Source organism: Aspergillus versicolor, assembly GCF_001890125.1.
Source record: "Aspergillus versicolor CBS 583.65 unplaced genomic scaffold ASPVEscaffold_1, whole genome shotgun sequence".
Classification (NCBI taxonomy): Eukaryota; Fungi; Ascomycota; class Eurotiomycetes; order Eurotiales; family Aspergillaceae; genus Aspergillus; species Aspergillus versicolor.
Genome location: NW_024467524.1, coordinates 3,396,185 through 3,422,802, shown reverse-complemented (window position 1 = coordinate 3,422,802; position 26,618 = coordinate 3,396,185). Strand labels below are relative to the sequence as shown.

The window sequence follows — 26,618 nt, the reverse complement described above, 5'->3', positions numbered from 1 at the left end:
GGGAGCAGACGACAGTTAACGGTCGAGTGAACATCTCCATTCTCCATGGGAAGACGATGGAGCCCATTTTGGTTACAGCTGTACAAAGCCCAGGTTGCAGGATGCAGTCGGCAGCAAACAGTTGAGGAATATCAGGGATCCACATCTTGTCTCTCTCTCTGTCTGTTTTTCTGACCTAGTCTGATTGGACTTTTTTTTTTATTAAAATAATTATTATTTTGATTTCTTGGGACCGACGTTTTCAGATAGACTGGGTGGAGAGAGAGAACGAGAGATGGATGAATCGCGAAAACCCGACTGGCCATGCAGAAACCCACCCAGCAAATAATGGGGTACGACAGACGGGGAACAGGGAAAGAAAATAAAATAAAATAAATAAATAAAACATAATGGGTAAAATACGTTAAAAAGGAATAGACCTGAGGCTGGAGACAGGAAACGGAGCCTGAAAAGGGGTGGAGCCAATAGTGGTTGAGCAGAGGATAGAGGACGGACCAAGCATCCACGACGTCTATAGGTCATTTCATTGACTTCGTACCGGGTTGGGTCGGTTGGGTATACCCTTTGTGCCTTGACAATGAACTGACCTGACCGAGGAGTACGTACCTGAGAGCAGATACCTCCTGATATCGGTTGAAAGCAAGAGGCTACATACAGCTTACACAACAGGCGCAACAGAACCGGGAGGCGGGATCGTTGGGGCGAGAAGAGCAGCCCGATCAGTCGGATATTACGAAGGAGCAGGCTACGTGTAGATTCGATGTCAGGAATCCTCCAGGAGGTCAAATATAAAAAAAAAAAAAAAAAAGAAAAAAAAAATCATACGTGGGTGATCTGATTTCCTCCGAATGGAGGCAATGCGAAAGGATCATTTCAAGGCGAGTGAGAGGAATCCGGCTCAGATCAGAGATGCAACGAGTCACTGCAAATGGGGAGCCTGTCAGTGTCAGGTCACCTGGGATGAGTAAGAAAGGGAGCGAGGATGCGTAAAAAAAAACGAAGGGAGAGGGAGGAAACCAAATTACAGAGAGAGGAGCCGCGAATGGGAGGGCGAAGGGGAACTGGAGCCGCCGCCGCAGATTGACCGGTAGAACAGTGGACCCATCCTGGCCCTGAGTGCCGGCTCCGGGGAAGAGTCAAGGCCAGGATTGAGAAGTGCGCTAAGACGGGCTGTAAGGACGATCGGCTTTCCAGAAGTTTGGTTTTAGTGCGACTCCAGCGAGATGATAGATCTCACACCACCAGCCCACTTGGACCGCCGTTCCAAGGAAAAAAGGGACGCTCTTCCGCGTTCCGCCTCCCTTCTCCAGTTCCACAAGGGGCAGTCCTTGAAATGAAGAGTGTTCGACTATTTAGCTATGAGCCGTGCAAACGCAATTCATTATTACTATGCTTTTCCGGATTATTAGAGGTATCATCAAAAATTGGCTGTGGAAAGGGGACACAGCTCTTCCTTCCTCCACCCTGGATGCGCTTGTGACCTGAGGAATGACGGCAATTCCAAGGTTTTGCCCTCAAGCTGCAATTGGTGATTAATATTAGTAGCAAATAAAGACGGCGAGGAGGCAAAGGCGTTGTTCAGGAATCAGGAGAGAAAGGGGTGGGGGAAAAGGAAGATGCGGTGTATCGGTATGCGATACAGCTCGCACCATCGCCTCTGGTGGCCGTAAAAAAAAACGGGGACCAGAAATTCGGTAAGCTGGGTCAGGAGGAAACAAACGGGTGACGATCAGAAACAGGAGGAAGAGAAAGAAGGCGAGCAATTGGAATGGAGTGGGTCTGATACAGGCAGGAAGTGAGCAGTCGAGAGCTGTGCCCGTTTCACGTCCACCCCTACCGAGGCGGAGAGCGCCTGCGGTGAGGGCCAGAAAACGCACTAAACCTTCATGACGGGGCCATATTTCGTCACTTTGCCTCGAGTGGGCCGCAAACGGGCTGATCGGGGAGAAAGATTGATTGACGTCTAGCGTGCTGACCATGTCAAAAGGGGTAAGCAAAACTTGACGGGCACCGAAGTGCTCGTGAGTCGTGAGCTGTTCTTGACGCTCAATCAGATACGGATACTTGGGGGAACGGGAATACGGATACCCCCATTCCAATTGGCCTTTGCCCTGGTCCCTGGTCCGTCGTACAAAGTCGTAAGAGGAATACGGTACCTGGAAGATCCCAGCCTACCAGGATGCGGAGCAGACCGACCTCTCGACGCGAGGAGGCAAAGCAGTATTGCAGCATCGACAAGAGAACCAGCAGGGATGATTGGAATAATTATGCCAGCCCCTCTCCCTGTTCCTCAATTGCCATCGGACCGTGTAAGGTATTTTCAATATTGGAATGGTAAATTATGATCCCTGAAGATCCCATATCAGGCACCGATCACGGAAAAAGGTTGGAAATGCTTGACGTCATTTTTAGGACGGTTTTCGATACGTAGTTAGGCATAGGGCCCGTGACCCGACAGTCTACTTTGCCAGGTGGTTGTTGCATCGCCTTCATGTAAGTAGACCCGCGGCTGCCACGCTCTAATTGTTCTGACTTCTGAGCGACCAGGGCTAATGACTCACATGATTATAAAAAACACCCGTAAGTCGAGAAGGCGTGGAAAATTGTTCCAATGATGTTGCAACGGCACTAAATGTGACTACGTGCTATGGAGTACAGAGTAAGATCCATAGTATATGGGTCCTATAGTGCATCGCTTAGCGCAATCCAGATCTGGAGCCACGCGAGCCGAACGAGGTTGAAGAAGAAGAGGGGCAGAAGGAGGATCGAAGGATGAGCGCTGCAACTCAAGCCTGCAGGTGATCTCTTGATCATTACAGACAGCTCTCTTCGAGCGGAGCTCCCCCGAAGTCAGTATGCGTCTGATAGGCCCAACTGACCATTGGACCCGTCTGCCTCCCAACAGAACCCCAGAACGAAGGGGTGAGGTCGGAGACTAAACTGGCATGGGGAGTAATGGAAAGTGCCCTGATACTGGTCTATTTTGACGGGCATGGCATCAGAGAGGAAGCAAATTGCGGGAATGAATTGATGACCCTTGGCGGAACCATCTCCGATGTTGCAGAATAACTAAGTATTCTCGGCACTGTAGGCGCAGTGCTTCTATCGGGCAACAGAGGACTCGGGTTGCTGGGAATCTTGATTCTGTGGCGGGGAACCCTGCTCGAAACAACGGGCCTGCTCGCTATGCCTACAAAGAGCCATACGGCAATTTTCTCCTACCTTGGACGGCGAAGGCGAAACTATGACTGTTTCCCCAATAAAGGGCAATAATGAAGCAGTGTTGAGACCTCTAGGATTCGAACACGTTCGTTTCACTCTGCTGACGCACTGTGGATTAACAACGTGTGCATTGTATGCGTCTGGTGTTGACAGTCGGTGGACTCCCGATAAGTGCCGGAAGGTTCCTTGAAGGAGGCTGCGAACAGGGTGGCCCGCAGTATGATCCACGCCCACGAGACCGCTTAGCGGTGACAGGCGAAGGATGTTAGTAGCTTGACAGTGGACTTAAAATACAGCATTAATTACAACAATATTGGGGCGTCCCATCTCGAGATAGCAGTGTAGTCGTGTTCAACATGCAACCCAGTCGGAGAATGCGGGAGTGGACAAGGAGATGATGGAAGCGTCGCATAGATTTGCGCCGGTATGCATGGTTACCTGTCATGTGAGCATTGACCAACTCGTGCTCTATTTTATGGTTCGCTCCCTGTTGACGATCGAGTGTTTCAAGACGGGCAAGACGAACAGCGATTGGAACCTCGCCGGGGCGGTGCCGATAGAATATGCATATCGGGAGGTTGAGACGAGTCACTGCGAATGTCGGTATCAGGCGATGGATTGGCGAGTCGCTGCAGAGGAAACCCCGCCGGCCGCAAGCGGTGAGAACTGAGAAGCAAACGTTGGGTGCAGACTGCAGACAATAACTTCAGGGATGAGAATTGGCGAGATGACAACATTTGCCAGGATCCTGGCCGGTTTTCTACGGCCTGCATGTTCGGCGCGTGTTTATTTCGCTCCCACCCCAGCTCATAGGCCCGTCCGGGGTGCAAATCGTGCTGGTTTGGGCAGAAACACAATCAGCAGGCAGCTTGACATTTGTGCTTGCATGTCTCCAACCACAGTCTGCGTAACGATCAGGAGATGCCTGAGCCCATATCCTTGTCTGCCTTGCAGCAACCCGAAATCAAGAGAAATCAAATGTGCGGTGAGAGAGGGGTAATATGACTGCCCCTCATCGCTTCTCCGAGTCCTGGTTGTTGTTTATTATAGCATGCAAGGAAATCACTCGAGAGCTGCCACATATTATGATGTCCGTGCTTGGTTTTAGCGGGACAAGCAAACACGTATCCATTGTCGTATGAAGCACGGGTGAATGGAGGTGTTGTACGGATAGGAAGCAGCGGAAAGAGCCCCGGGAGTCTCCAGATTGAGAGGTCGGCCCCTCTGACAAACCTCCAATTCGAGAAAAATTCCGGATATCACTCATCGAGGGGACAAAGAATGGCAGGTCTACACCGTACGCTTGTTGGTTAGCACATGGAGATCCCGCGAACAAAACAGCCGAGTCTCTGGCGACTCTGTGCTGGTTTTGGCATCGCTTCATGACATCCGAGTTACTGGGGGGCCCGTTCCCTTTGTCCTAGCCCATACATAATGAGCCAACAGCTTTGTGGGTTTTGGAGAAATTTGTCCGATTCCCAAGTCCCAACTCTAGACAAAGCGCAAGCTCTTAGTGACGCAGCTCTCGAAGGTTCATGGATGAAGATCGCGTATCGAGTGGATCAAGGATCGCCTCTAATATGCAGCCCACAGCGCCGAACTGTCGGGTCAGAGTTGCGCCTCGCCTATCTCTAACAGAGGCTCTCGTACTGAAAGTAAAGCGACCATTTCGTATGAGGGCCTTGCTGGACACTTTGAAAATGCTATGGGATGGAATTGGAAAGAGAATAATCAACACTTGGCCGCCACAGCCGCACGCACTGACTCCGTATATTTCTTGTGAAAATTATGGCCTGAACTATTTCCGCTCTCGTCGAATAAGGAGTGCCGGAGCAGTTGTTTTGCCAGCGGGGCCAATTATTCTGGAAGCATTCGGTACCTTCGGGACAACTCCAGCTGAAAGGACCATGCAGGAATGCCCCTTTGGTCTGTAAAAAAGGTATTCACACCCCGAGTCTCGCTCCACCGGCTGAACCATGGTCCAGTGCACGATGGTGTCTGTTTCTGGTCCACACGGAGACGGGATCGTTCCCCGGACTCAAGAAGTTTCTTGATCGCCGACTGGAAAGTCGGGTGACAGCTCGGGGCCGTCACACAGTCACGCACCAAAAGGACCGCACGAGCGCGAAAAGTCCGCATCCACCGTACTTTCAGAAGGCAACCCAAGGGATGCACTCTGTCATACTCTTAATGCCGATAAGTTCGTACTTTGCGATCTCTTGAAAAGTTAATTTGGCTGTGACGACTGTGACAAGTGGAGGGGCTGACGGGTGGGGAGAAAATCTCCTAATTCCTCCTCTTTACTTTTTTTCTTCCGCGTGGGGACTGCAAATTCTCCTGCGATGAGAGCTTGGGCCGGCACCTTGCTCAATAATGTCGACTGTCGAGAATCGAGATGTCATCATTGCTGACTCGCGGCAACAGAGTCTCCGCCTGCCTCTGTGACGATTCGGCTGGTGGCAAACCTGGAGGGGAATGTGGAATGTAGAAGCTAGACAGCAATCCCGTAACTTGCGGAGCCCTCCCCGACCAGGCGCCGCCCCATCGGAATGCATGAGCCGGTGCCGCGGTGACGGATATCGCTGGCCAACCGTGGTTCAAGGCGCAGCTGCTTTGACTTTCTGTCACAGTTCAGCCAGCCCATCACAATCTTTCAACCCAGCCTGCTTGCATTTTCCATCCCCTGGATGCTTGCGCTAGCTGGTCCTTCGCAATCCCAGGTCTTTCATTGACCGGTTTGGGCCTAGATTGGGAGTGCTCATTCTTCGGTAGTGGTTCCCGGCTTTCCATGCCAGGAGCTAGAGAGCGACTATCTGTGCCTCTTCAGGTCATGTGAGGAGCTGCACGAGCATTCAATTCTTATTTGTCCGCGCCCGATCCTCTGGAAATTTCCATGCCGGCATTGGATTGGGAATTTGAGATCCCCGTTGGCCACCGAAGATCCCTGTCGACGTCAGACGCAACCGGCGACCGGCGTCTTTCAACAACACAGCACGTACTTCGGTCACAAGGTCGTACTTCTTCCCGGAGATCTCCGCTAAATTCCGGGCCTACGTTAGTTTCTTTTTCTGCTCGAGCCTTGGACATTATTTTTATTCTTTGTCTGGCGCGAACATCTGTCTTCTGTCGGTTCGTCACTGTCCCCTCTGGGCATGGGGCGCCCCGTCAAATCGATGAGGCGAGCAAGGATCTGACAAAACGGACAGTCATTTTCGAGTCAGTCTCATGCAATCGTTGCACCGAAATATTCATGCATGAGCAATCATCCGACATCATCCTCATCGAGACAAGAGGAGGGCTGCTCTGCTATTGGTATACGGTTATTTCAATGCGTCAAGTCGACTCCCCCTGATTGATTACCATTGTGCATTTGCCCGGGTTAAGATTACTCCTAGAGCCTTGTACACAGCCCAGCAGCCTTCCCGTACTTTGCCAGAAGCGGGAAGAGGGCATCGAGTCATCGTCCGTCGGAACCCAAATCAATTGTCGGTCAATTGACATGTGAAACTATGTATGAACGTGTCGACGTTGTATTGAATCAGCCAAGCCTGCCTTGGGTAACAAGTCCATGATATGATCGTCATAGCAGTTTTAGGGCCGCAGAAGAGTATGATCATCAAATTCCCAAGGTTGATTTTGGGCTGTGGATTGCGCCAACATGTATGCATGTACAAGGGTTGGATTGACTTCCGTCGGCACTTAAAAAGTACTCGAAAGTACTTGTACTTTGATGCACTAACAAGCATGATTCGCGCAAGGATACTGGGCAGGTGGATGGATCGATAGACGGTGAGACCTTGGAAGTGGCTTGTGGAGCCACGAGGCACCAGTTCGCAAATTCGCGCGAAGCCATCCTGACGAGGCTAGCACTAATCTCTGACATGCCTAGGGACGGGATAGAATTACGAACGGAACGTGTTGAGAGTTGACACCGCGATTGTTCCATGACACTCTGACGAGTGATGATTATGCTCTTTAATTTAACCCGGTTACCCGAGCCTGTCAACTGGTAATATGGAGAAGCCTGTCATGAAACGGTAAGCGTCAGAGCCAACATCTTGTTCGATGCATGTCATTGGGTCTACCAAACTTCGCTCGGAGGCAGGGCAGGTTTTAATTTGCCCTTGCTAGAGGTCCTGTCATCTGCTATGAGCTGGACCACGCTCTCCGACTCAGAACATGCCGTGCCAGAATGCTGGGAAAAGGCGTTGGATCTTGTATCCTGTCAAAAGAGCGAGCGTTACATCTCTACGCGCAATTAATTCAAGCTGAGACAGGGGACATGTTCTATCGCCCTGGTCCAGTCCCACACCCCTAAACAGTAAATGTGGATACTCCCATTCTGAGTTCTTTCGCACCGGGTAACACTAGATGTATATCTCTGTCGTACAACATATATTTGATAGAACCCGCGGGAATATGAGTTCCGATGGACCAACCAATTAATGTCTCATACATGAAAGTTGATGATTCTACTGATAGCGACATCCAAGCCAGAAGTTTGCAGAGGCAATTTGTCCTACTATAAGCTTCTCTTGTATCATACGATGTCGGTTAATGAAATCAACTGTAGCATAAAGGAGGACACATCCAGTGTTTGGCATCCTCGAGCACCGTTTCCATACCGCCCCATCGTCAAAAGGATATCCGTCAGGTGCTCAAAACCTACTGAGAGCCCAATCGGGCGAGGCAGGATGAGGTGAGACGAGGCGAGCAATCTGATAGCCCTCTTTGTCCAAGGCGTTGAAGCAAACTGCCGTGATGCTCGACGCAGCCCAGATAGTAATAGTGGCGCTGTCTAGTCTCACTCACCAACAAGATCTCGATATTGGCGACAGCTGCTTTAAATCGAGCGGACCCAGCTAGCACCGATAACGCGTCGTTGCATTGAATAGAATGAATGCAATCAGACTCCAGTTGTCAAGAAATTGTTACAACGTACCCACAACGCAGGTACATCGTCAACCCGACAGGTATGGAGTAAGGACTATGGAACATTTCGAGACTCCCCATCGACTCCATACACCGGAGACTTGTACCCACGCATAACTCATGTATCTGAGATCTCCAAACTTAAGGTCGGCCAGCAGAACTGGAACAAAAGTACCACCAGTACCTAAATTAACTCTGCCACTTTTCTTCGTCCATTCCCCTCCCCCAATTGGGGTTACTAAGTACTTCACGACCTTTTCCTTCGTCTACTAATTTTTCGGCTGGACTTTGAGTTTTTTGGCGTGCCCCTGCTCAGCGTTCCCGGTTTCGGTATTGGCGGCCAAGCGCAAACAGCCTGGGGAGAATGCATTATTGGCCGACGTTTTGATGATGGGAGGATCTTCCATCGGGGCCACGGAAAGATGTGCTGAGGTACCTGTTTTACAAGATACGTAGCTAGTACTAGTAGTGCTCAATATGAAATAAGTCATATTATCTGGACGCTGGCTGCTGCTGCTCCCAAGCCTAGGCCTGCATGACGGATCGATCGGAATCGCAGCGCTCGGAGTCAAAAAAATAAAATAAAATAAAATGAAAGTCAAAGTTTGCGGTCCCCAGAGTGTCGGATCGATTTGGGCGCGGTGGCTTCTGTCTAGTGAATTTTATTTCCCGCTGTGTCGATTTTCTATCGCGGAAATTCTGATATGTCTCATATTTCCGATCTACGAAGGCGCTGAGGTCGAGACCCGACAAATATCGCGCATTGGTGAAAAAAGTAGCCACAGCTGGAGCTCGGATTATGCTTTAAGTTTCAATGAATTGTTCCAGACCTTTCGTCGATGGAGTGTGAGGAAATTATTATTGTTATTATTTCCATCGCCCCTGTTCAATTGTAGTCAACTATTGCAGGTTGCCTCACTGATCTGTTGGCTCCAGGCCCCAGGAGCAGTAGAGCAGTGCATCTTACTTCTGTTGGAAAGTCCTGACAATCCTCGCCTTGTAGGCGTCGCATGACCATCACATTCGCTGATATCGACGGGTCGGAAATAAAATCAAGCAAAAATGGTGCTTTCCAGCCGCGCAGGTTCCCACTCGCCGCGACAGGCGTCCACAGAGTGGTGCTGTCAGGTCAAGGTGCATGTCTCTTGTCCTGCGCTAATCCATACACATCGAGCGGTGTCGCGAACAGCCCTCGCAACGCCGCCTCACAAAGATACGTATACGTACGTGAAGAATGAATCCCCAACCATAATCATGTATATACACCGCACACGGCAGATACATGGCGATGCTCCTCGTCGCATGACTCAACCGGGCGTGTCGGGCTGGTTCTACCGACTTTTCGCCGGCCGCGCGGAAAGAATGGCCACGATTCTGGACTGCATCGTGACGTAGACTAATATAATGAGGCGAAGCTTAGTCTGAAACGTCTGTTGGTTGGTATGGGATAGTGTCAGCACTAGAAGTTACAGCTCATGGCTGGCGCTGGCTCTGTCACCGAATGGGCGTGGCTGGGTGTCGCGATTGTGTTGGCTGGCGACGCCTTGGGTAGCAACAAATTGGAGCTCCAGTTCTCATACTAGCGGTGTAGATGAGCCTGGCTTGATTTGTTACATGGGCTTCAAGAAGTATGTGGTAGTGGTAGTGGATAGTATGGTGCACAAGAAACAAATAATCAGATAAACACTGTTATCATCACGTGGAGATACCACGATAAGATCACATGATTCCAAAAAGCCTGTGGTGCTTTGGGCGTCATAGAATCCACGCGACGGACAACCATTCGAAGAAAGATGAGAATTTCGGTTCTCAGCTTCCCGGTGTGTTTTAATTGAACTGTTGCGTGAATTCAGGTGCGACTCCAGGATGAGCGATACCTAGTGTCAGCTACTACAATGGCGACTCCACGAACGAGCCTCCGAAGCTTGACCAGCTTGTTCTCGCATCGAAGCTCTTGTTTCTGGTATACAGCGCAGAGGCCAGGCGTATTCAAAATTGGCGGCCGCCGTTATACTACGGATATCGAATCCAATGAACCCACAGACCAGGCCGCGGCCGACGAACCTCCTTCACACCTCAACCCATCTCCAGAAGACTATTCGCGGTTCATCTTTCAAGATAGATGTCGCTCAACGATCTACGCCGGCGCCGGAGGCCACGGCTGCGTCTCCTTTCAGCGGGAAAAGTACATTCCAGACGGACCTCCGAATGGAGGTGACGGCGGCAGCGGCGGAGGCGTCTACATACAGGCCATCGAAGGGATGACCAGTCTGCACAAGCTTGCTCGGGGAGGAATAGTTAAGGCAACCCGAGGAAAGAATGGCCAGGGAAAAAGTAAGGGCGGAAAACGCGGTGAAGATGTTCTCATACAGGTTCCTGTGGGCACGGTCGTGCGCGAGGTAGACCGACATGACCCCGTTGCTGCGGAAAAGCGACGGCAGAAACTGATGAAAAAGGCGTCAAATGACGAGGAATTGGAGGAACTTGGTATTACGCCCATTCGTCACGATCGCTGGGTCCTTTATCCTGGTGCGAATCCGTCGGATTTCCTGATGACAGTGTTCCCAAAGAATCCGCCGCGGAGGCAAAGCATTGCTGCGCTTGAGCCAGAAGCGCCTATATACCTTGATCTGTCGAGACATATGGATAAACCTATTTTGCTAGCGGCGGGTGGTGCTGGAGGCTTGGGAAACCCACATTGGGTTTCTCGTGACCATCCTCGACCCCGGTTTGCTTCACGTGGAGAAGGTGCTAAGCGTTTGGAATTGGAATTTGAATTGAAGCTGCTTGCAGACGTTGGATTGGTCGGCAAACCCAACGCTGGGAAGAGTACCTTGCTTCGCTCGTTGACGAATAGTCGGACTCGCATCGGAAACTGGGCCTTCACTACGCTTGAGCCCAACATCGGGACCGTGGTTATCGATAACGATAAAGGCCGGCCTTTGGTTGAACTCGAAGGGAAAGTCCCGCGGAAGAGGTTCACAATGGCCGACATCCCGGGGTTGATCAAGGATGCTCATTTGGACCGTGGCTTGGGCTTAGGGTTCTTGCGGCATATTGAACGAGCTGGGATCCTTGCGTTCGTGGTGGACCTTAGCGCTGGGGACCCCATTGAGGAGTTGCAAGAACTGTGGAATGAACTCGGAAAATATGAAGAGCTGCGCGAGATGGAGCCAGCCCACGGCGAGAGTGAGGACGATCTGACCTGGAATCCGCCCCGGCATGGCCTACCTGAACTACAAACTGAATATAAAACCGAACCGGCCCAGTCTAAAGATAGTCTTCCAGAGCTTCTGCTTCCGGCTATCCACACCAAACCATGGTTTGTTGTGGCTACGAAGTGCGATCTTCCCGAAACTCAAGAACGATTCAGGACACTTCAGGACTACCTCCGTGGAGTCGAACAGGGTAAACATGAACATCCAGGAGGGTATGAAAGTGGCTGGAGGGAGAAGATATTTGCAATTCCTGTGAGCGCTATGCGGGGGGAGAATGTCCAGCAGATTCCAAGGCTTGTGATGCAGCTTTTGGATTGAGGCCTCTGTATAATATTTATCTGTATATATAGTGTAAAATAAGCTCTATTTGTACTACAAGCGAGGAATAATTAAGCGTTTATTAAAGAACTATTAAGCTCCATGTCATGTTGTTTTGCCCTTGGTGGGCAGATTCTGGCACAAATCTGTGACACCAAACTTTTTTTCCGTCTTTCAACAAAACTTCACATTGGTAGTAAATGCGACCACCTACCTACTTTCACGCTACAGTGCGCAGTCCAAGATGACGGGGCAACACATATTTATCGCATTTCCCCCTCCTTGATTGTCCCTCAACCCCTCCTCTTTCTTCATATCATCCCACTTATCCATCCAGAGATGATGGTCCTCCAAAACGTCCTCGCCGCCACGCTCTCCGCAATAGTAAATCCCGCTTCGGACGACCCGATTATTCAGTGCTTTGACAAGGACCTTGACATCCTCCGTGATAATATATTCAACAACACAGACGAAACGCTTCAACTGTCCGACGCGCACCTACGTGTTTTCCCGTTTAAGAATGTCGAAACCTGCTGGCGAAGGCTCTACACCGACTCCAGCATTCTCAAAGCTTGTCTTAGCATCTGCGATAATCTCGGGCTCACAAACCAGCCAAGGGATAAATGCGGGAAGGACGGGCTTTTCTTCATTTCTCAGTTGATTGAGTCTCTCAATAAATGTACAGGCGATGGGCCTAGGGTCGACCCCAGCGCTGCCTGGCTCTCGCCAGTCATCCATCTTCTCGACAAAGCATTGATCATGACCGGCGCACCGCTTCGTGAGGACGCGGTGGAATCTCTTTTATCTGCTTTACAAGAAGCTACAAAGCCCCGTGTTCTTGATACCGATGATGAGCAGCCAGACTACTCATCCCGCGCTTCGAAAAGACGGAAGCTCTCCCCGTTCCTACCTCCCGATGCCGTCCCTGCGCCGACCCTTACACATCCAATTACTCGTGTTTCGGATCCAGGCTTTGACTACATGGAAGATCATATACAAGATGTTAGGACGCCCCTGGTCATTACAGATGCGGTGGAGCACTGGCCCGCGATGTCAACACGGCCATGGGTATCGCGCGATTACTGGCTTGATAGGACGTTTGGGGGCTGCAGACTAGTTCCCGTGGAAATTGGCAGGTCATATACCGATGAAGAATGGGGACAGCGGATCATGGAGTTCAAGAAGTTTATTGAGAAGTACATCTGGAGGGAACCGTCACCGTCGAACTGGCAGGATCAGGACCAAGATGATGACAGAGATCCCGACCAAACAGGGTATTTAGCGCAACATGATCTCCTTGGCCAGATCCCGGCTTTGCGGAACGATATCGCTATCCCTGACTTCTGCTATATTACCCCTCCAGCGCCGGACCCAGGGACACCGGTGTACCTGAAGAAACGTCAGGAACGGGAATCTGAGCGGCAGAAGAATATGGGCAGCCATCAGGCACACGGCGAAGCTGATGTTGAAGGAGGCTCGCCCCTTCCCCCCTGCGAACCAAGAGACCCGATCATAAATACCTGGATTGGCCCCTCTTGGACAATATCTCCTCTCCACCATGACCCATACCACAATATACTTGTGCAAGTAACAGGTTCTAAATACATCCGTCTCTACTCACCTCATACTCCCGCCTCCCAAATCCACCCTCGAGGCATGGAGCCCGTCACGTCTGAGAGAAGAGGTAGCAATTCTGGTCCGCCTGATTCAGACGGTGATGGCTCCACCACGCGGATGATTGATATGTCGAATACGTCCCAGGTTGACTTGGCTTCCATAGAACTCTCCCCCGCCGAGTCCGAGCAGTGGGAGGCTATGTGGCCTGGTTTCCAGCAGGCGGAGTATGTTGAGACGGTCCTGAAAGAGGGCGAGTCTCTGTATATTCCTGTGGGGTGGTGGCATTATGTCCGTGGACTAAAGGCAGGGATTAGTGTTAGTTTCTGGTGGTAGTTTCTTGGATGTTTATTCTGTCTACTCCTGCACATGTGAGTTCCTGGCAAAGAAATCATTGATTTCTGGCCGGAGCCTGCCGATATTGAATAAGCTTTAATGTACATTTAAATAAAACAAATTCCAAAAGGATAACAGCATCTTAATTCTCAACCTTCCGCACCAGCATTAAAGGCTTTCCGGCCTCAATGGAATCGCCCTGCTGAGCTAAGATTTTCTCGACAACGGCTCCCACGGCGAGTGATTCGGACCGCACCGCAATCTCAAGCTTCATCGCTTCGAGGATCACGACAACTTGATCCTTTTCTAACTTGTCGCCCTCTTTGACTTCGACTTTCCAGACGTTGGCGTTTAGCGGTGCCTCGATCGGGCTGATTTCTGGATCTATATTTTCATTTAGTATCCCGTATTTAATAGATATAAAACGAAGGGAAAGGACGAGTTGAACAAACCTCTTAGCAACGCATCAACTGTATCCATCGGAACGCCCCTCTCGGCCTTTTCCTTCGCCCATTTCTCCAACATCTCCTTCTCAAGCGCATCCATATCAGCTTGCGCTTTGCGCTGCCGCTCCCGGATAGTCTTTACTTCGTCCTTGGTCTCGCTGAGAAGTCGATTATGCTCGGCCATATCGAATTCAACCTCTTCCCATTCATACTCATACCGGCCACTCTGGAAGACCGCGAGTTGGCGTTCATATTCCTCCTCGCTAACTTGGTAAAATGTGATCTGGTCGAAGTCCTCAAAAAGCCAGGGCTTCTGGGGTGTATAGCCATGCTTTGAACCGAGGATGTCCACGCCCGGGATGGTCAGACCGGTCATTTGATACCCACCTGGCGAATCAACGGTGTAAATTGCAAGGCAGCTACCGCCCCATGAAACCTGGCCAGCGGGCGTGAAGACGCGGCTGGGGTTCATCTTGGGACAGTTCATGCGCTGGCGCGGGTCAACGGGGAGGGAAAGCGGGAGGGCCGTGAAAAAGCCAACCGCTATAACCATGAAGTTGGCAGTGAGGTATATGTTTTCGAATTCCTTGCGAGTGAATGCGTTGTTGCGCGCGACGAAGTCCATGTTGTCCGGCAAATACGCGGCGTAGGGCCGCTGTGTCTCCATGTACCGCTTTATAGCCTCGTTCTGGCGTTTGCTTTCGAAGGTGAGCGGCAGTTTGAAGAGGCGGCTTCGCATCTTTGCGCGGGTCAGGTCGCCAAGTTGGGTTTCGATGGTGCAGAGGTAGTTAATTAGGCTTTGTTGGGTGATCTTGGTGCCGTCATAGTAGAGCATTAGAGCTAAGAATGATGATTAGCTGCAAGCGTATTATGCCTCCGATAGTTCAGGCCTTACAATTTCCGCAGCCGACCATAGAGATCAATAATCCGTTTGAGAATGTGATCTCGCCCGTTGCTTCGGTTAACACCTTTTTCAGTGCGGTGACTCTGTAGCGGTGGTTTAGATCGAATGCGCCGGTGCCGTAATCAATCAATAGATAATCATCGCCGGCCTGAAATTAGTTAGTTGGTATTTCTGTCAAGTAGCATCTGCATCTCTTACCTGCCGATACGAAACGAGGGGTTGGTTTCCTTTCTCTGGAATCTGGTGAACAATGCCAGATCCTCGCGTGGATGCTGTCATAGCTGGAGGTAAAGAGGTGCTTAACGGAGCAATAGTACCAAAGTTGGCACCCTTTTGGCAGCATTCTACAATGCCAGCAATAAAACTTTCCAGATCATTGCGCTTCGACACGGCATCTTTCAAAGATGTGGCCCTGAATTTCAGAGTGTCTCCAGCTTTGACTTGGCCCAACTTCCACATATCCCCTTTCACAATCGTATGGCTGCTAACAAAGCCACCAAGGTCCGGCGCATCTTGCGGGAAGATTACTGGGTCGTCACCGGTCCAATTAAGAGACCCTAATGCGTATCCATACTCAATTAGATTGGAGGGGTGAGCACCACCTTCTCCTCCATCCGAACGGGCCCAGGTGGGTTTGGGTCCAAGAAGACGTATTCCACCTCTGGCAGCGTTATGGGAGATGGTCCATTCTGCGTCGTAAAGCATGTCAATGCTCTCGGGAGTAAAATATCCTTCATCGTATGGCCCCGGCATTGCCATTAGTTCCCAGCTGCTAGGATACTGTGGAATGAGCTGCTTGGGCAAAGACAACTCTTTATCCAATTTTGGGAGTTGGCTTGTAACAACGAGATAATCTCCGGACGTAAGTTGTCGGCCTTGGTAGCCACCAACACCGACCATTGGTGCAGTAGCCTTTGAACCGAACCACTCAGCAATGTTGAGGAACCCCCCAAAGACGGCTAGATAAGCTCTACAGCCATTTCCTGTGGTTTTACCGATCTTTAAGCGCTGGCCAGCCGATATCTTTACTCTTGACCACATAGGTACCGGAGCGTCGTCGAGCGTCGCATCAGTTGGTGCACCACATAGTGAAATGAATGCTGGTCCTAAGAATCGTAGTTCTGGTCCGCTCAGAGTGATTTCTAAGCCCTCAAGCCCGACAGGATTACCAACAAGTGCATTGGCAATTCGAAAAGCAACCGAATCCATTGGCCCAGAATGACAAAAGCCCTTTCCGATGGTCGGACGACCAGGCCAGTCTTGAATGAGCGTGTAAGCGCCACCGGAGACGACATCGATCGCCGATAGATTGTACTCGAAATTGTCCAAGAACCTAGTCAGCGTTGTCCCGGAGTTGAAATCCTTGTTTGCAAGGATCTCTGCCAGGAACCCTAAATTGGTTGGAGGTCCGCAAATCCTTGAACCGGTTAGGATCTCTTTCAATCCTTCAATGGCCTGGTGCCTCGTCGGTCCATGATACATGACCTTTGCAATAAGCGGATCTAGTCTCTGTAAGATACTACCCAGCCATGTATAGTGCTTGTACAGAGATACATACCATAGTTTGCGGACACCTTGATACCTCTGTAAACCCAGGTATCAATTCGAGAGCCCGGGATTTCCTTCCACTGTACGTCTTGTAATGTTCCGGGACACGGTGCAAAGTCCTTGACTGGGTTTTCTGCGTATACTCTAGCCTCAATAGCGGAGCCTTTTGGCGCAGCTACCGGAATATTTGAGAGGGACTCTGCCTCAAGTCCCTTTTTCCCCGACAGCTGAGCATTTGCTTGCTTCAGCATGAGCTCTACCAAATCAACGTCGTAGCATAACTCTGTGATTCCATGCTCAACCTGAAGGCGCGTATTCATCTCCAGGAAGAAAAACGCTCCTGATTCATCATCCACGAGATATTCGATAGTGCCGGCGGAACCGTAATGAATTGATTCTGCGAGACGGACAGCGGCGTCGCACAGACCTTTCCTGAGATCTGGATTCTTAGTGACGAAGGGACTCGGGCATTCCTCGATCACTTTCTGGTGTCTTCTCTGGATGGAACACTCCCTCTCGCCGATGGAGATAGCCTTACCATGACCGTTTCCAAAGACCTGGACTTCGATATGGTGGCTAGACGGGTAATAACGTTCGATAAAGAGCCCGGCGTTCTTAAACAGAGCTTCACCTCTAGATTGTACAGTTTGGAATGCTTCTCGGACCTCTTTCTCTGAGTTACATGTGAGAAGCCCCATTCCACCGCCACCTGCGGTTGCCTTGAGCATAACCTACTAGGAGTGAGCATGGTTTCATGTTGAGCAGACGTTTAAGGGGAAGTTACAGGAAAGCCCAGGTTTTGGGAAATGGTTACGGCTTCATCTTCGCTTGTAACCAGCCCCTGTGAACCGGGAACAATGGGGACACCCGCTTTTGTAGCCAGCTCCCGTGCAGTGTGCTTGAGCCCGAATGCTTCAATGCTCTCTGGGGATGGACCAACGAAGACCATGCCGGCGCTGGAGACGTCTCTTGCAAAATTGGAGTTCTCCGACAGGAACCCATATCCAGGTATGATAGCATCCGCGTGCTTTTTCTTTGCAATTTCAATAATCTGGTCTCTGCTCTCTCCCGTCAGAGTTTGGTTCAAGAAAGTGGTGTTATACCATACTAACCCATCAATATACGCCTTTGACGGCACGCCAGAGAGGAGAACCGCTTCGTCCGCTAAATGGACATGAGTTGAAGCAGCATCTGGCTCGGTATATATCGCAATAGTTCGGATATTAAGCTTCCTTTCAGAGCATTAGCACTAACTCCCGAGAAAGGGCTGTGTCTGTACCTTGAAGACTTCAGAATCCGCACAGCAATCTCTCCGCGGTTCGCAATTAGAAGTGTTTTGAGAGACTCCATAATTGGTATATTACGTAGGACCTAGCGAGCTCGAGCATCCTCTCAGGTTCCTACGTACTCCATACTTATAAGAGATCGGTCGTCATTCCTCTTGGGAGCCCCTCCTTGCTCGTATGCGTGCGGGGAAGAAGCTCCAACCTTCCTCCCATGAGGTTGGAAACTGAACATCGATAACGAAACCGGACAACTTGAACTGCCGTGATTGCACGATGACGCCGAAAATATTCGGAATTCGGCTCAACGGAGAGATCTACATGAGATGATAGGGACATCATCCCCGACTCCCCCACCCCGCCACAAGCTCTGAAGAATTCCCCATAGCTGTTTCCATGGTTCGGGAGGAGCCCAAGCTCTGATTATAAGTAACCAGACTGGGCCTTGCGACCGGACTAAAGGACGAACTTTAAGTGGAAGCTTCAACAATCATCATGGCTCCGATCAAGAAAAAAGCGCTAGTCAACTGCGATATGGGAGAAGCTGTATGTCCTCATCTACGTTAAATGGTTCTCCAGAATCGCCAGTACAACAGAAAGCTAACGCGATCGGTCAAAAGTACGGGAACTGGGCTTGCGGCCCAGATCTTGAGCTGCTTCCCTTGATCGACATCGCTAACATCGCCTGTGGTTTTCACGCTGGTGACCCTCTGATCATGTTGGAGACAGTACGGAACTGCAAATCTCACAACATTCTGGTGGGAGCGCATCCCGGTTTACCTGACATCCAAGGGTTCGGACGACGTGAAATGAAGCTCTCTCCGGATGAGCTCACAGCAATTACTATCTACCAAGTTGGTGCTCTCCAGGGTTTCTTGGATCGCGAAGGGGTCCGCCTCAATCATGTAAAACCGCACGGTGTTCTTTATGGAATGATGTGCAGGGATTATGAGGTATCCAAGGCTGTCATGCTAGGGATTCCTAAGGGAGTCCCTGTCTTTGGATTACCTGGAACAAACATGGAAAAGGCTGCCAATGACTTGGGGATCGAATTTCGGGCTGAGTTCTATGGCGATGTCAAATACGATTCTAAGGGAATGCTTGTGATTGATCGGAAGAAGAAGCCGTGGGATCCTGCAGATGTTGAGAAGCATGTTCGGCAACAACTTGAGGAGCAGTCTGTGACGAGCGTTGATGGGACTGTAGTCCCGCTCCCTATCAAGGACTATGATGTATCCATCTGTTGTCACTCAGATTCGCCAGGGTGTGTTGAAATCATCAAAGCAACGAAGAAGGTGGCGGACGAGTTTAATAAGAAGTATGGATTTTGAGCGGATGTGTACATATTTCCAGGTACAAATCGGAATCTTCAGTATTCAAACCTTCGCAGGCCAGAATAAGGGTGATGTTGGGAAATAGGGTCGAATTTTTTGGTGCACATTTCTGTCCGCTGACTTCCCTTGGGAATCAACCCATCCACACTGCAAGTGTCACTGATAAGAACGGAGTAAATGTATCCCTCATGGACCACGAAATGGAAAGTTGTATGTTCTCCCGATGTAAAGGTTCGCGAAAGTAAGCGTGCTTTTCTCATCTCGTATTCTAACATGAAGTGATGAATGGCGGAGAATAGTAAGCCCTCATCGTTGGACAGTCAGGCAGAGCATCACTGGATATACGGTCAAAATATCTGGGGAAGACTGAGAATAATAAGCACTAGTAATAACGAGACAGCCTCAGTAGCGCCGTTTTCTCCGTCATCCAAGGCTCTCCAACATTTCTCGCGCGGAAGAGGGTGCATGAAGTATGATACACAATTCAACCGACCTGAAGGGAGCTAGACTGTGTTAGGGATAACTGTAGCGAGCAGATGTCGCCATCGTCGTATTCAACGTGAGTCTATGGTTAGTAGTGCTGCCATCGAGCACAGCCCAAGTGATCAACGCTTCGACGTCAGGCGAATCTGTCGGTCTGTAATGAAGGGCGAGCATGACGAGTATTAATAGGGTAATTGCGAGGCTGGCCCTTATTTGAAACAAGACTTGGTAGCTTGATAACTCTTCGCCGGGACTGGGGAGGAGGAGAAGGACTCCGATATCGTTTGGAAATGATTCATTGGGCTGAGGGGCTAACCCGGATAGGAATGGCGCTGTCAAAGGAAGGGCGTGCAGTTCTGTTAGTGCCGAACATGCTCCCCTCCACGACCACCAGCGAGCCTCCATCGCGCCTATCCATGGGCCAAGTCCGAGCAGGGGGGTCTCATTTCTCGCAATCTGATGGGCTGAACCCTTCATTCTGGCCCCAAGGGAGCACAAGATGACTCTGACCTCTCGGTCAAAGCCGCAGCAGACCACATGAGCGACTCTGGCCTTCTGCACAGACAGAGGAAGTCCGACCGAAAGATACGGGCGAAGACGCGCTGGGATCCTCTGATCCTGGAAGCTGGTAGAAAGACAACGCTAGCAGGGCCCAGTCTTTCCACCTTATCCGGCATGCTTTTCATACCCCAGACGAAAAACATGGCCCTCTTTTGATATCCACCCCTCCCATCCTCTGTCTCCCATCCATCTGTCTACATTCCATTTCTCTATTCCCTTCTGCTACCCAGTCTCCAGCTATCTTAACTCGCTGTTCTGTTTGGTCGAAACCACCTCAGTCGCCTCGACTTTTGTGGTGTACGCCAAAGTCTTTACTAGGTTCTCTTGGAGATGGAGTTCTTCGATTTTGATGAGGCTGCATCCGGTTCCCACGCTCGGGACGACGATGTTGCCTCTGACACAATCGAAATCGATGAGAACGATGCCGAAGAAAATTATCAGGATCTTGTGAAAGAACAGTCGCATGAATTACCAAATTTCCTCCCGGACCAAAATGCCTCCCAGGGATTCATGGCTGATACTCCTGACCCAGAGGGCATCTATCCCATGGGCCGTGCCAAAGAACCATGCGATTTCTGCAGGAACATGGGGCTAGATTGCTTCATCGCCAGACGTGGTGTGATGCAGAAAACTGGTGGTTGCACTTGCTGCATTTCTCTGTATCGGGAATGTAGCTTCACCCAGACAATGCCCAAATTCCCGGGATTGGACACACTGCATCCAATTTCGGAGAACATCGATATTCCCACCGGTGGCCTGACGGGCAAAAAGGCGCTCAAGTCGTTTTCTGGCCTATCTGAAGACATGGACGCCCGCGCAAGAAAAAGCACCTCCCGACTCTCGCGAGAGTCGGTCCGGATCCTCAAGGGTTGGCTCAACGAGCACAGTGACCACCCTTACCCCAACGAAGAAGAAAAGGAGGAATTGAAGCTACGGACAGGACTGAAACGGACTCAGATCACGAATTGGCTTGCCAATGCCAGGCGGCGTGGTAAAGTCCGACCTGCGCCTCGAAGCAGTTCGCCTGTCCCGGGCGCGATTGAAATCCCCAAACAGCCAGATGTTGATCACACGCTCCTGACTCCGTTGGAACGTTGGAAGTACTCCCCCCCTGAAAACGAACCGGCTGCAATCTCCAACATTTTGCGAGCTTTGAAGGACACATCCCTCGAAGTACGTCAGGGGGCACAGTCCGGTCACGTGCGCTCTCATTCTCGGAGGACTGGGTCAAGCAATGACTCAAGCCATACCAACTCGAATGTCTTCGACGCATCCTCCCTAGTTAGCAGCCATGAAACTAGTCATTCAGCAAGCCGTTCTTCTTTGTCTGACCTCTCTTTTGCTTCTGCATTTTCTCATCGTTCCTCCCTCGGCTCATTCGGCTCAATGGACCGGAAAGAACGACGTCGCCGTCGCAAGCCATCTACATCTGCAAATACCTTTGCTCAGCAGAAGACCAAGGGTGCTGCCCGAATATACCAGTGCACTTTCTGTGCCGACTCTTTTCAGACCAAGTATGACTGGCAGCGCCATGAGAAGTCCCTTCACTTAGCCCTTGAGAAATGGACTTGCGCGCCACAGGGGGGCGTGGCCTTCTTGAATGGTGCTAATCGTTGTGTATTCTGCATGGCTGTCAACCCAGATAATGACCATCTTGAGGCCCACAACTATAGTACCTGTGCAGAGAAGTCTTCAGCTGAGCGAACGTTCTATCGGAAAGACCATCTCAACCAACATCTCCGATTGATGCATAACGTGCGCTTCGATCCTTCCATGGATCAATGGCGAAGTCATACCACTGAGATTATATCCCGATGTGGTTTCTGTGGAATCACCTTGACGACGTGGAAGGGTAGAGCAGATCACCTCGCTACCCACTTCAAGAATGGTGCCGACATGGTTCAATGGCAGGGTGACTGGGGTTTCGAACCCGTTGTGCAAAGCCTTGTCGAGAATGCTATGCCGCCATATCTTATTGGTCATGAACGCAACACCCTTGATCCGTTTAAGCTCTCGGAATACAATACTGGGGCGCCTGGTTTGCCGATTGCAGAGGACGCCAATTGTTTTGATCGCCTAAAAGCGGAGCTCGGCGTCTTTATTCAAGAGAGCATATCAAATGGCGTCATGCCAACCGACAAGATGATTCAAGATCAAGGGCGACAAGTAGTATACGGATCTGATGATCCATGGAACCAGACCTGTGCTGATAACCCCTTCTGGTTGAATATTCTTAAACGCGATAATGGCCTTGAGCCTGCCCCGGGTTTTGAACATGTTCAATTTTCCAACTTGGGTATGCAGAGACCCTTTGCATCTCACGAGGGGCTTCGGCGACCCCCGATGTGCGCTCGTCAGTCACACGGGCCAGGATATTCCAGCTCTGGCATCCAGAGTCCCGCTATCCCGAGCACGGGTCGATCCTCTGCCGCCCCAAGCGTTCCAGGAAGCTCGGCTGGCAGTTTTTCAGGTAGTGCAGGTGTGTACTCGGCCACACGACCTTCCGGGTTATCGGTCGACTGGGGCAGTAGCGCGTCAGCCGGGGTATCGTCTTTCTCGACACCGCTGAGCACGTCTGTCGACCCATTTGTGCAGATGGGCTTTGACCCTGAGTTCCTGCAACATTTAAACACTCGTTACGATGAGGAGCTGCCATTGGATAGCTTACAAGACATGACTTTCGACGCCGACGGTGGCGGCGTAGGAGGCCTCGACAACATTGAACATATGGACACAACGAGAGTAACTAGTGGCCCAACTGCTCCGATCCCGATCCCCACGTCGAAACAACCCGATACGGCGATGCCTGATGCGGTTCCTATCCCTGATCTTCACTTTGGCGCCGCGGATAGAACTGGACTGTGAACGGAGTACTGTGTTCAGGAATAGTAAAAGGATTCCAAATTGTAGATAAAAATTATGGAGTTTAGCTGTATTCACTTCTTCTCATTTTCATTTTTGCTTCTTTTCGCCTTCTGCTCCTGTGTTTAAGGACGGGTGTTTTATTTATAAACGCTCCTCTTGCCAATACCCTTGGCTATCGAAGGGCGTAGAGTACGTAAAACGCCTCCGACATAGACGCTCCGATTGGCCACATGAAGACGAAGGGCGCAGGCATGACATTTTATCAGACCCGTGAACAACTGGAAAATGATTCCTTTGCCTCTTCGAGACCCCGAACGTAATCCGGGTGTCTATCCTGATTCTTCGCCCCTCCTCGGAGCCAGCCAGACAACGGCCCACCGAGTCCTGACATGTGAAATGCAGGCCAAGCCTTTGCCGCAACGGTTTTTTCTTCCCCAACAGCTTTGGAACCAGATTCTAGACTCTACATCTCCTATCTATAGGAAACCGTTCTTATGATTGTACTATTCGCCATAGCGGGGTGAATCCCGCCCACCACCCTCGGAAAACAGCAGGCTTATCAGCGTCAGCCAGTTTCCCTCCACACCACCTCTTAAAGTTCGGCCTCAATCTTATCTCCAAGACCGAGAGTCTGCTGGCCGAAACCTTTACCTGTACTTTCTATCTCCAGATCCTCAGAGTGGCCTTTTTTCTGGAATTCATCGCCGGATCAGTCCAAATGGATGACACTTCCGGGTGCCCGCCTACATCCTCTTTCTTCCCACCGTTCATCCCCACAGTGATCAAACGGCGTTTCACGTCTTCACGATACGCAATGGTTAGGACAGAAACGAGCAGCGCCCTGCCACCTCGAACAATGCCATTCAACACGGGGGATAGCACGCCACGCCCTTCATCCTCAGGGAGCACAAGTACAGCGCGAAATTCCGATGATTCCTTCGGCTCCGAGGACACCGGAATCAATAGGGATGTCCTGGCAATAGGAGTGCCGGTGAACCACGAAGTGGGCTCTGGGCTACGGTGGAATAGGGTGAATCCCGGTAAATACTGCTACCCTATTCCCTGAACTAATCAACAGCTAGCTCAATAGGCAGCAAATGGTTCGAATCACCAACTAAATCATGAATTTATATTTGCAACAGCGCTCAACCTCCTCCGTCATGCCGGGTACGAGGCTCAGCAGCAACAATGCGAGAGCCGTTTAGTTCGCTCGCTTTACCTCAACTCCATGGCCTACCTGCTCTCTGCACTCCCTGAGGACCTAACTAGTGAGGAAGCGGAAACGCTTCGGGATAGTTTACCTGAGAAGCTTAAGCCGTCACTGATTCCGGTGTCCTCGCCCCATTCGGACTCGCCCCCCTATCCCGCACAACGCTCCTATATCCATCGATCGCTGGCTACGGGCATCGTCTATTTCTGTCTGCTACTTCAGTTTCTTATGCCGTATATCAAGGAGGTCATGTTTCACATGTATGAGTATGACCGAACTCACAGGGTTAGAGAGCGCGTGACGTCTCTTACTTTGTACCTCGCTGAGATGGTTGGCCGCGGCGGCGTGAATTTGGGCTCCACAGTTTTGGATATGTATGATGGTAAACCGGGCGATGTGGTTTCTGGGACTGCATCATGGTGGTTGGAAGGGGTGGCCGGTGGGATATATGAAGGCGTTGGGGAGGGTATGGTGATTCTCGGATTTTCTGAGTTGGACAAGGAGAATAGAATATAGAGGCTAAACATATATACTGGAGTTAATGATGATTTCTAGAATTTGAAAAACAAAAAAAAAAAAAATTCTCGGTACAGTTTTCTTTTGAGTGGCATCGTTAGACCTCTACTATATATATATTTATTCTTTTATTGGCGATATCTCCGTGTTAAGTTTGGGTTTTCGTTACCGATGAGAATAAACAATAGAATAGCATCATGGTGACTTGACAGTTTACTAGACCACAAATAATACAAATAATATTTCATGCACTCTGTAAACATGAGGATGCTGTCCACCGTAAACCATGTTCCAACGAAGAGTGGAAAAGCGTTGCCGCTTATCGGCCGGTCAAGCCCCACCACACCCAAGCTGCGGATCTCGTGGAGGCTGGAGCTTCTCCGAATTGTCTCCTGAGATCAACATCAACACCTCCAGACTTCGTCACACTCTGCGTCCAGTCAATCCTCTACCCTCGATTGGCGCCATGTCAACGACCCGATTGCCCAAAATCCCCTCTCTTCGGAGATATCAGCTGCTTCAGGAACAGTGAGCCCACCAACTGCCCTGGAGAAACCCCACACACATTCATGCTAATCGTTACCCCAGTGCAAGCCTCAAGCATGCAGCTCCCCCTGGAGTCTATGTGAGCCTCAATCCTAGTGATCCGTCGCTCTGGGCCTGCGTAATCTTTGTTCGATCGGGTATGCCGCAGTTTCTGTCAACTACAAACTAGATTGATGAATTAATCGCACTCATCCTCAGGCCCCTATGCTTCTGCGATCCTCCGATTCCAGATACGGTTCCCTCCGTCCTATCCTGATCGCCCACCACTAGTGACCTTTTCTACTGATGTATTTCACCCGCTCATTGTACCACTTACAACCTACACCTTCAGCACTGGTGTATCGAATGAAGACCCTGTCAGCGCAACGGACGAGGAGCGGTTACCGCCCGGAGGATTCAGCCTTCGACATGGGTTTCCCCATTGGTTCGGGCGTGCAAGACGTGGTGATGCTGATTCAGCCGCATCGTCGAGGGCCGTAAGTCTGAATGGTTCAAATAAAGGGGACACAGAGACACCAGCCCCTGATGGTTCTGCCCAGGAGGGCGCAGAGTCAAACCCGCATGAAGGCGACGAGGGCGAGACCGTCAATACTGCACCGCCGAGTGCCCTCACGAGGATGAGGACATCGATCCCGGTTTTGGAAATCCTGGATTACATTCGCACTTCCTTTGATGATGAGACTGTTCTCGATGCCGTGCCGTTAGAAGCAGCGGGCAACCCTAGTGCATGGCATGCATGGAAGGCTCACCGGAAGGATATCGACGGTACTAATGAAAAGAGAAGCTCAAAATGCGACAACCCACAAGCACGACTTCCGGGTGACTGGCACTGGGATGGAATCTGGACCAGACGCGTGCAGTATGAAATTGAAGCGAGTCGGTCAGATCCTACTTTGTTCGGAAACTCTGTCCGGGGCCCTGATGAAATGGTAACTTTATTGATCGTAACCTAGGCTCCAGAATTTGGCTAATGTGGAATGCAGATCCGATTTAGCAGATTAGATGGCGATGCCCTGGCCTCGATCAAGCAAATGGTTATCCCACCCTTGGAGCAGAGTTCAGAATAAGATTCACATACCCAACACCACAGCCAGGCGGAAGTCCCAAGGCCTCTAGCTCCTTCCTTGCGGGAGGGAAGATGAAGAAGCAGCTTCCGGGACTCGAGTAGATTCATTGCCTTGCGCGGAAAGTACGACCGGTGACACTGGAGCTAACAACAAGCTGGTTACACACACGTCTCCCTCCACGGTCTCGTACTCCTATCACTAAACCGCATCCGACT

The 26,618-nt window shown here is 50.6% G+C and overlaps 8 protein-coding genes across 8 annotated transcripts; 6 read left to right on the top strand and 2 right to left on the bottom strand.

Annotated features, from left to right (window-relative positions):
- Positions 1–130: 130 nt before the first annotated feature.
- Positions 131–1,205, bottom strand: ASPVEDRAFT_270708 (uncharacterized protein). Its single transcript, XM_040809976.1, has 2 exons — positions 826–1,205; positions 131–745 (listed from the first exon to the last, which is right to left on the bottom strand). The coding sequence occupies exons 1-2, from the start codon at positions 870–872 to the stop codon at positions 214–216; spliced, it is 579 nt and encodes a 192-aa protein (XP_040662855.1). The 5' UTR covers positions 873–1,205; the 3' UTR covers positions 131–213.
- A 4,762-nt stretch (positions 1,206–5,967) lies between these two features.
- On the top strand, positions 5,968–6,911 carry ASPVEDRAFT_36485 (uncharacterized protein). The gene has a single exon (XM_040811221.1). It carries the CDS (start codon positions 6,116–6,118, stop codon positions 6,572–6,574), a length of 459 nt encoding a protein of 152 aa, XP_040662854.1. The 5' UTR covers positions 5,968–6,115; the 3' UTR covers positions 6,575–6,911.
- A 3,036-nt stretch (positions 6,912–9,947) lies between these two features.
- ASPVEDRAFT_49149 (uncharacterized protein) lies at positions 9,948–13,640 on the top strand (the record flags this gene model as incomplete). The annotated part of the gene is made up of 4 exons (XM_040814127.1): positions 9,948–9,974; positions 10,203–11,648; positions 12,030–12,264; positions 12,376–13,640. The coding sequence occupies 4 exons, from the start codon at positions 9,948–9,950 to the stop codon at positions 13,638–13,640; spliced, it is 2,973 nt and encodes a 990-aa protein (XP_040662853.1).
- Positions 13,641–13,711: 71 nt separating this feature from the next.
- ASPVEDRAFT_270696 (bifunctional urea carboxylase/allophanate hydrolase) lies at positions 13,712–18,128 on the bottom strand. The gene is made up of 8 exons (XM_040809975.1): positions 17,818–18,128; positions 17,651–17,770; positions 17,323–17,596; positions 16,549–17,269; positions 15,189–16,492; positions 14,982–15,138; positions 14,093–14,926; positions 13,712–14,024 (listed from the first exon to the last, which is right to left on the bottom strand). The coding sequence occupies exons 1-8, from the start codon at positions 17,886–17,888 to the stop codon at positions 13,783–13,785; spliced, it is 3,723 nt and encodes a 1,240-aa protein (XP_040662852.1). The 5' UTR covers positions 17,889–18,128; the 3' UTR covers positions 13,712–13,782.
- A 188-nt stretch (positions 18,129–18,316) lies between these two features.
- On the top strand, positions 18,317–19,463 carry ASPVEDRAFT_159158 (LamB/YcsF family protein; the record flags this gene model as incomplete). The annotated part of the gene is made up of 2 exons (XM_040808572.1): positions 18,317–18,367; positions 18,442–19,463. 2 exons carry the CDS (start codon positions 18,317–18,319, stop codon positions 19,150–19,152), a joined length of 762 nt encoding a protein of 253 aa, XP_040662851.1. The 3' UTR covers positions 19,153–19,463.
- An 859-nt stretch (positions 19,464–20,322) lies between these two features.
- On the top strand, positions 20,323–23,374 carry ASPVEDRAFT_271249 (putative homeobox and C2H2 transcription factor). The gene has a single exon (XM_040809981.1). The coding sequence runs from the start codon at positions 20,530–20,532 to the stop codon at positions 23,062–23,064; it is 2,535 nt and encodes an 844-aa protein (XP_040662850.1). The 5' UTR covers positions 20,323–20,529; the 3' UTR covers positions 23,065–23,374.
- A 408-nt stretch (positions 23,375–23,782) lies between these two features.
- Positions 23,783–24,790, top strand: ASPVEDRAFT_49145 (uncharacterized protein; the record flags this gene model as incomplete). Its single annotated transcript, XM_040814126.1, has 2 exons — positions 23,783–24,104; positions 24,207–24,790. The coding sequence occupies 2 exons, from the start codon at positions 23,783–23,785 to the stop codon at positions 24,788–24,790; spliced, it is 906 nt and encodes a 301-aa protein (XP_040662849.1).
- Positions 24,791–25,256: 466 nt separating this feature from the next.
- ASPVEDRAFT_78823 (putative ubiquitin-conjugating enzyme) lies at positions 25,257–26,403 on the top strand (the record flags this gene model as incomplete). Its single annotated transcript, XM_040816606.1, has 4 exons — positions 25,257–25,318; positions 25,379–25,473; positions 25,535–26,265; positions 26,320–26,403. 4 exons carry the CDS (start codon positions 25,257–25,259, stop codon positions 26,401–26,403), a joined length of 972 nt encoding a protein of 323 aa, XP_040662848.1.
- Between the last annotated feature and the right edge of the window lie 215 nt (positions 26,404–26,618).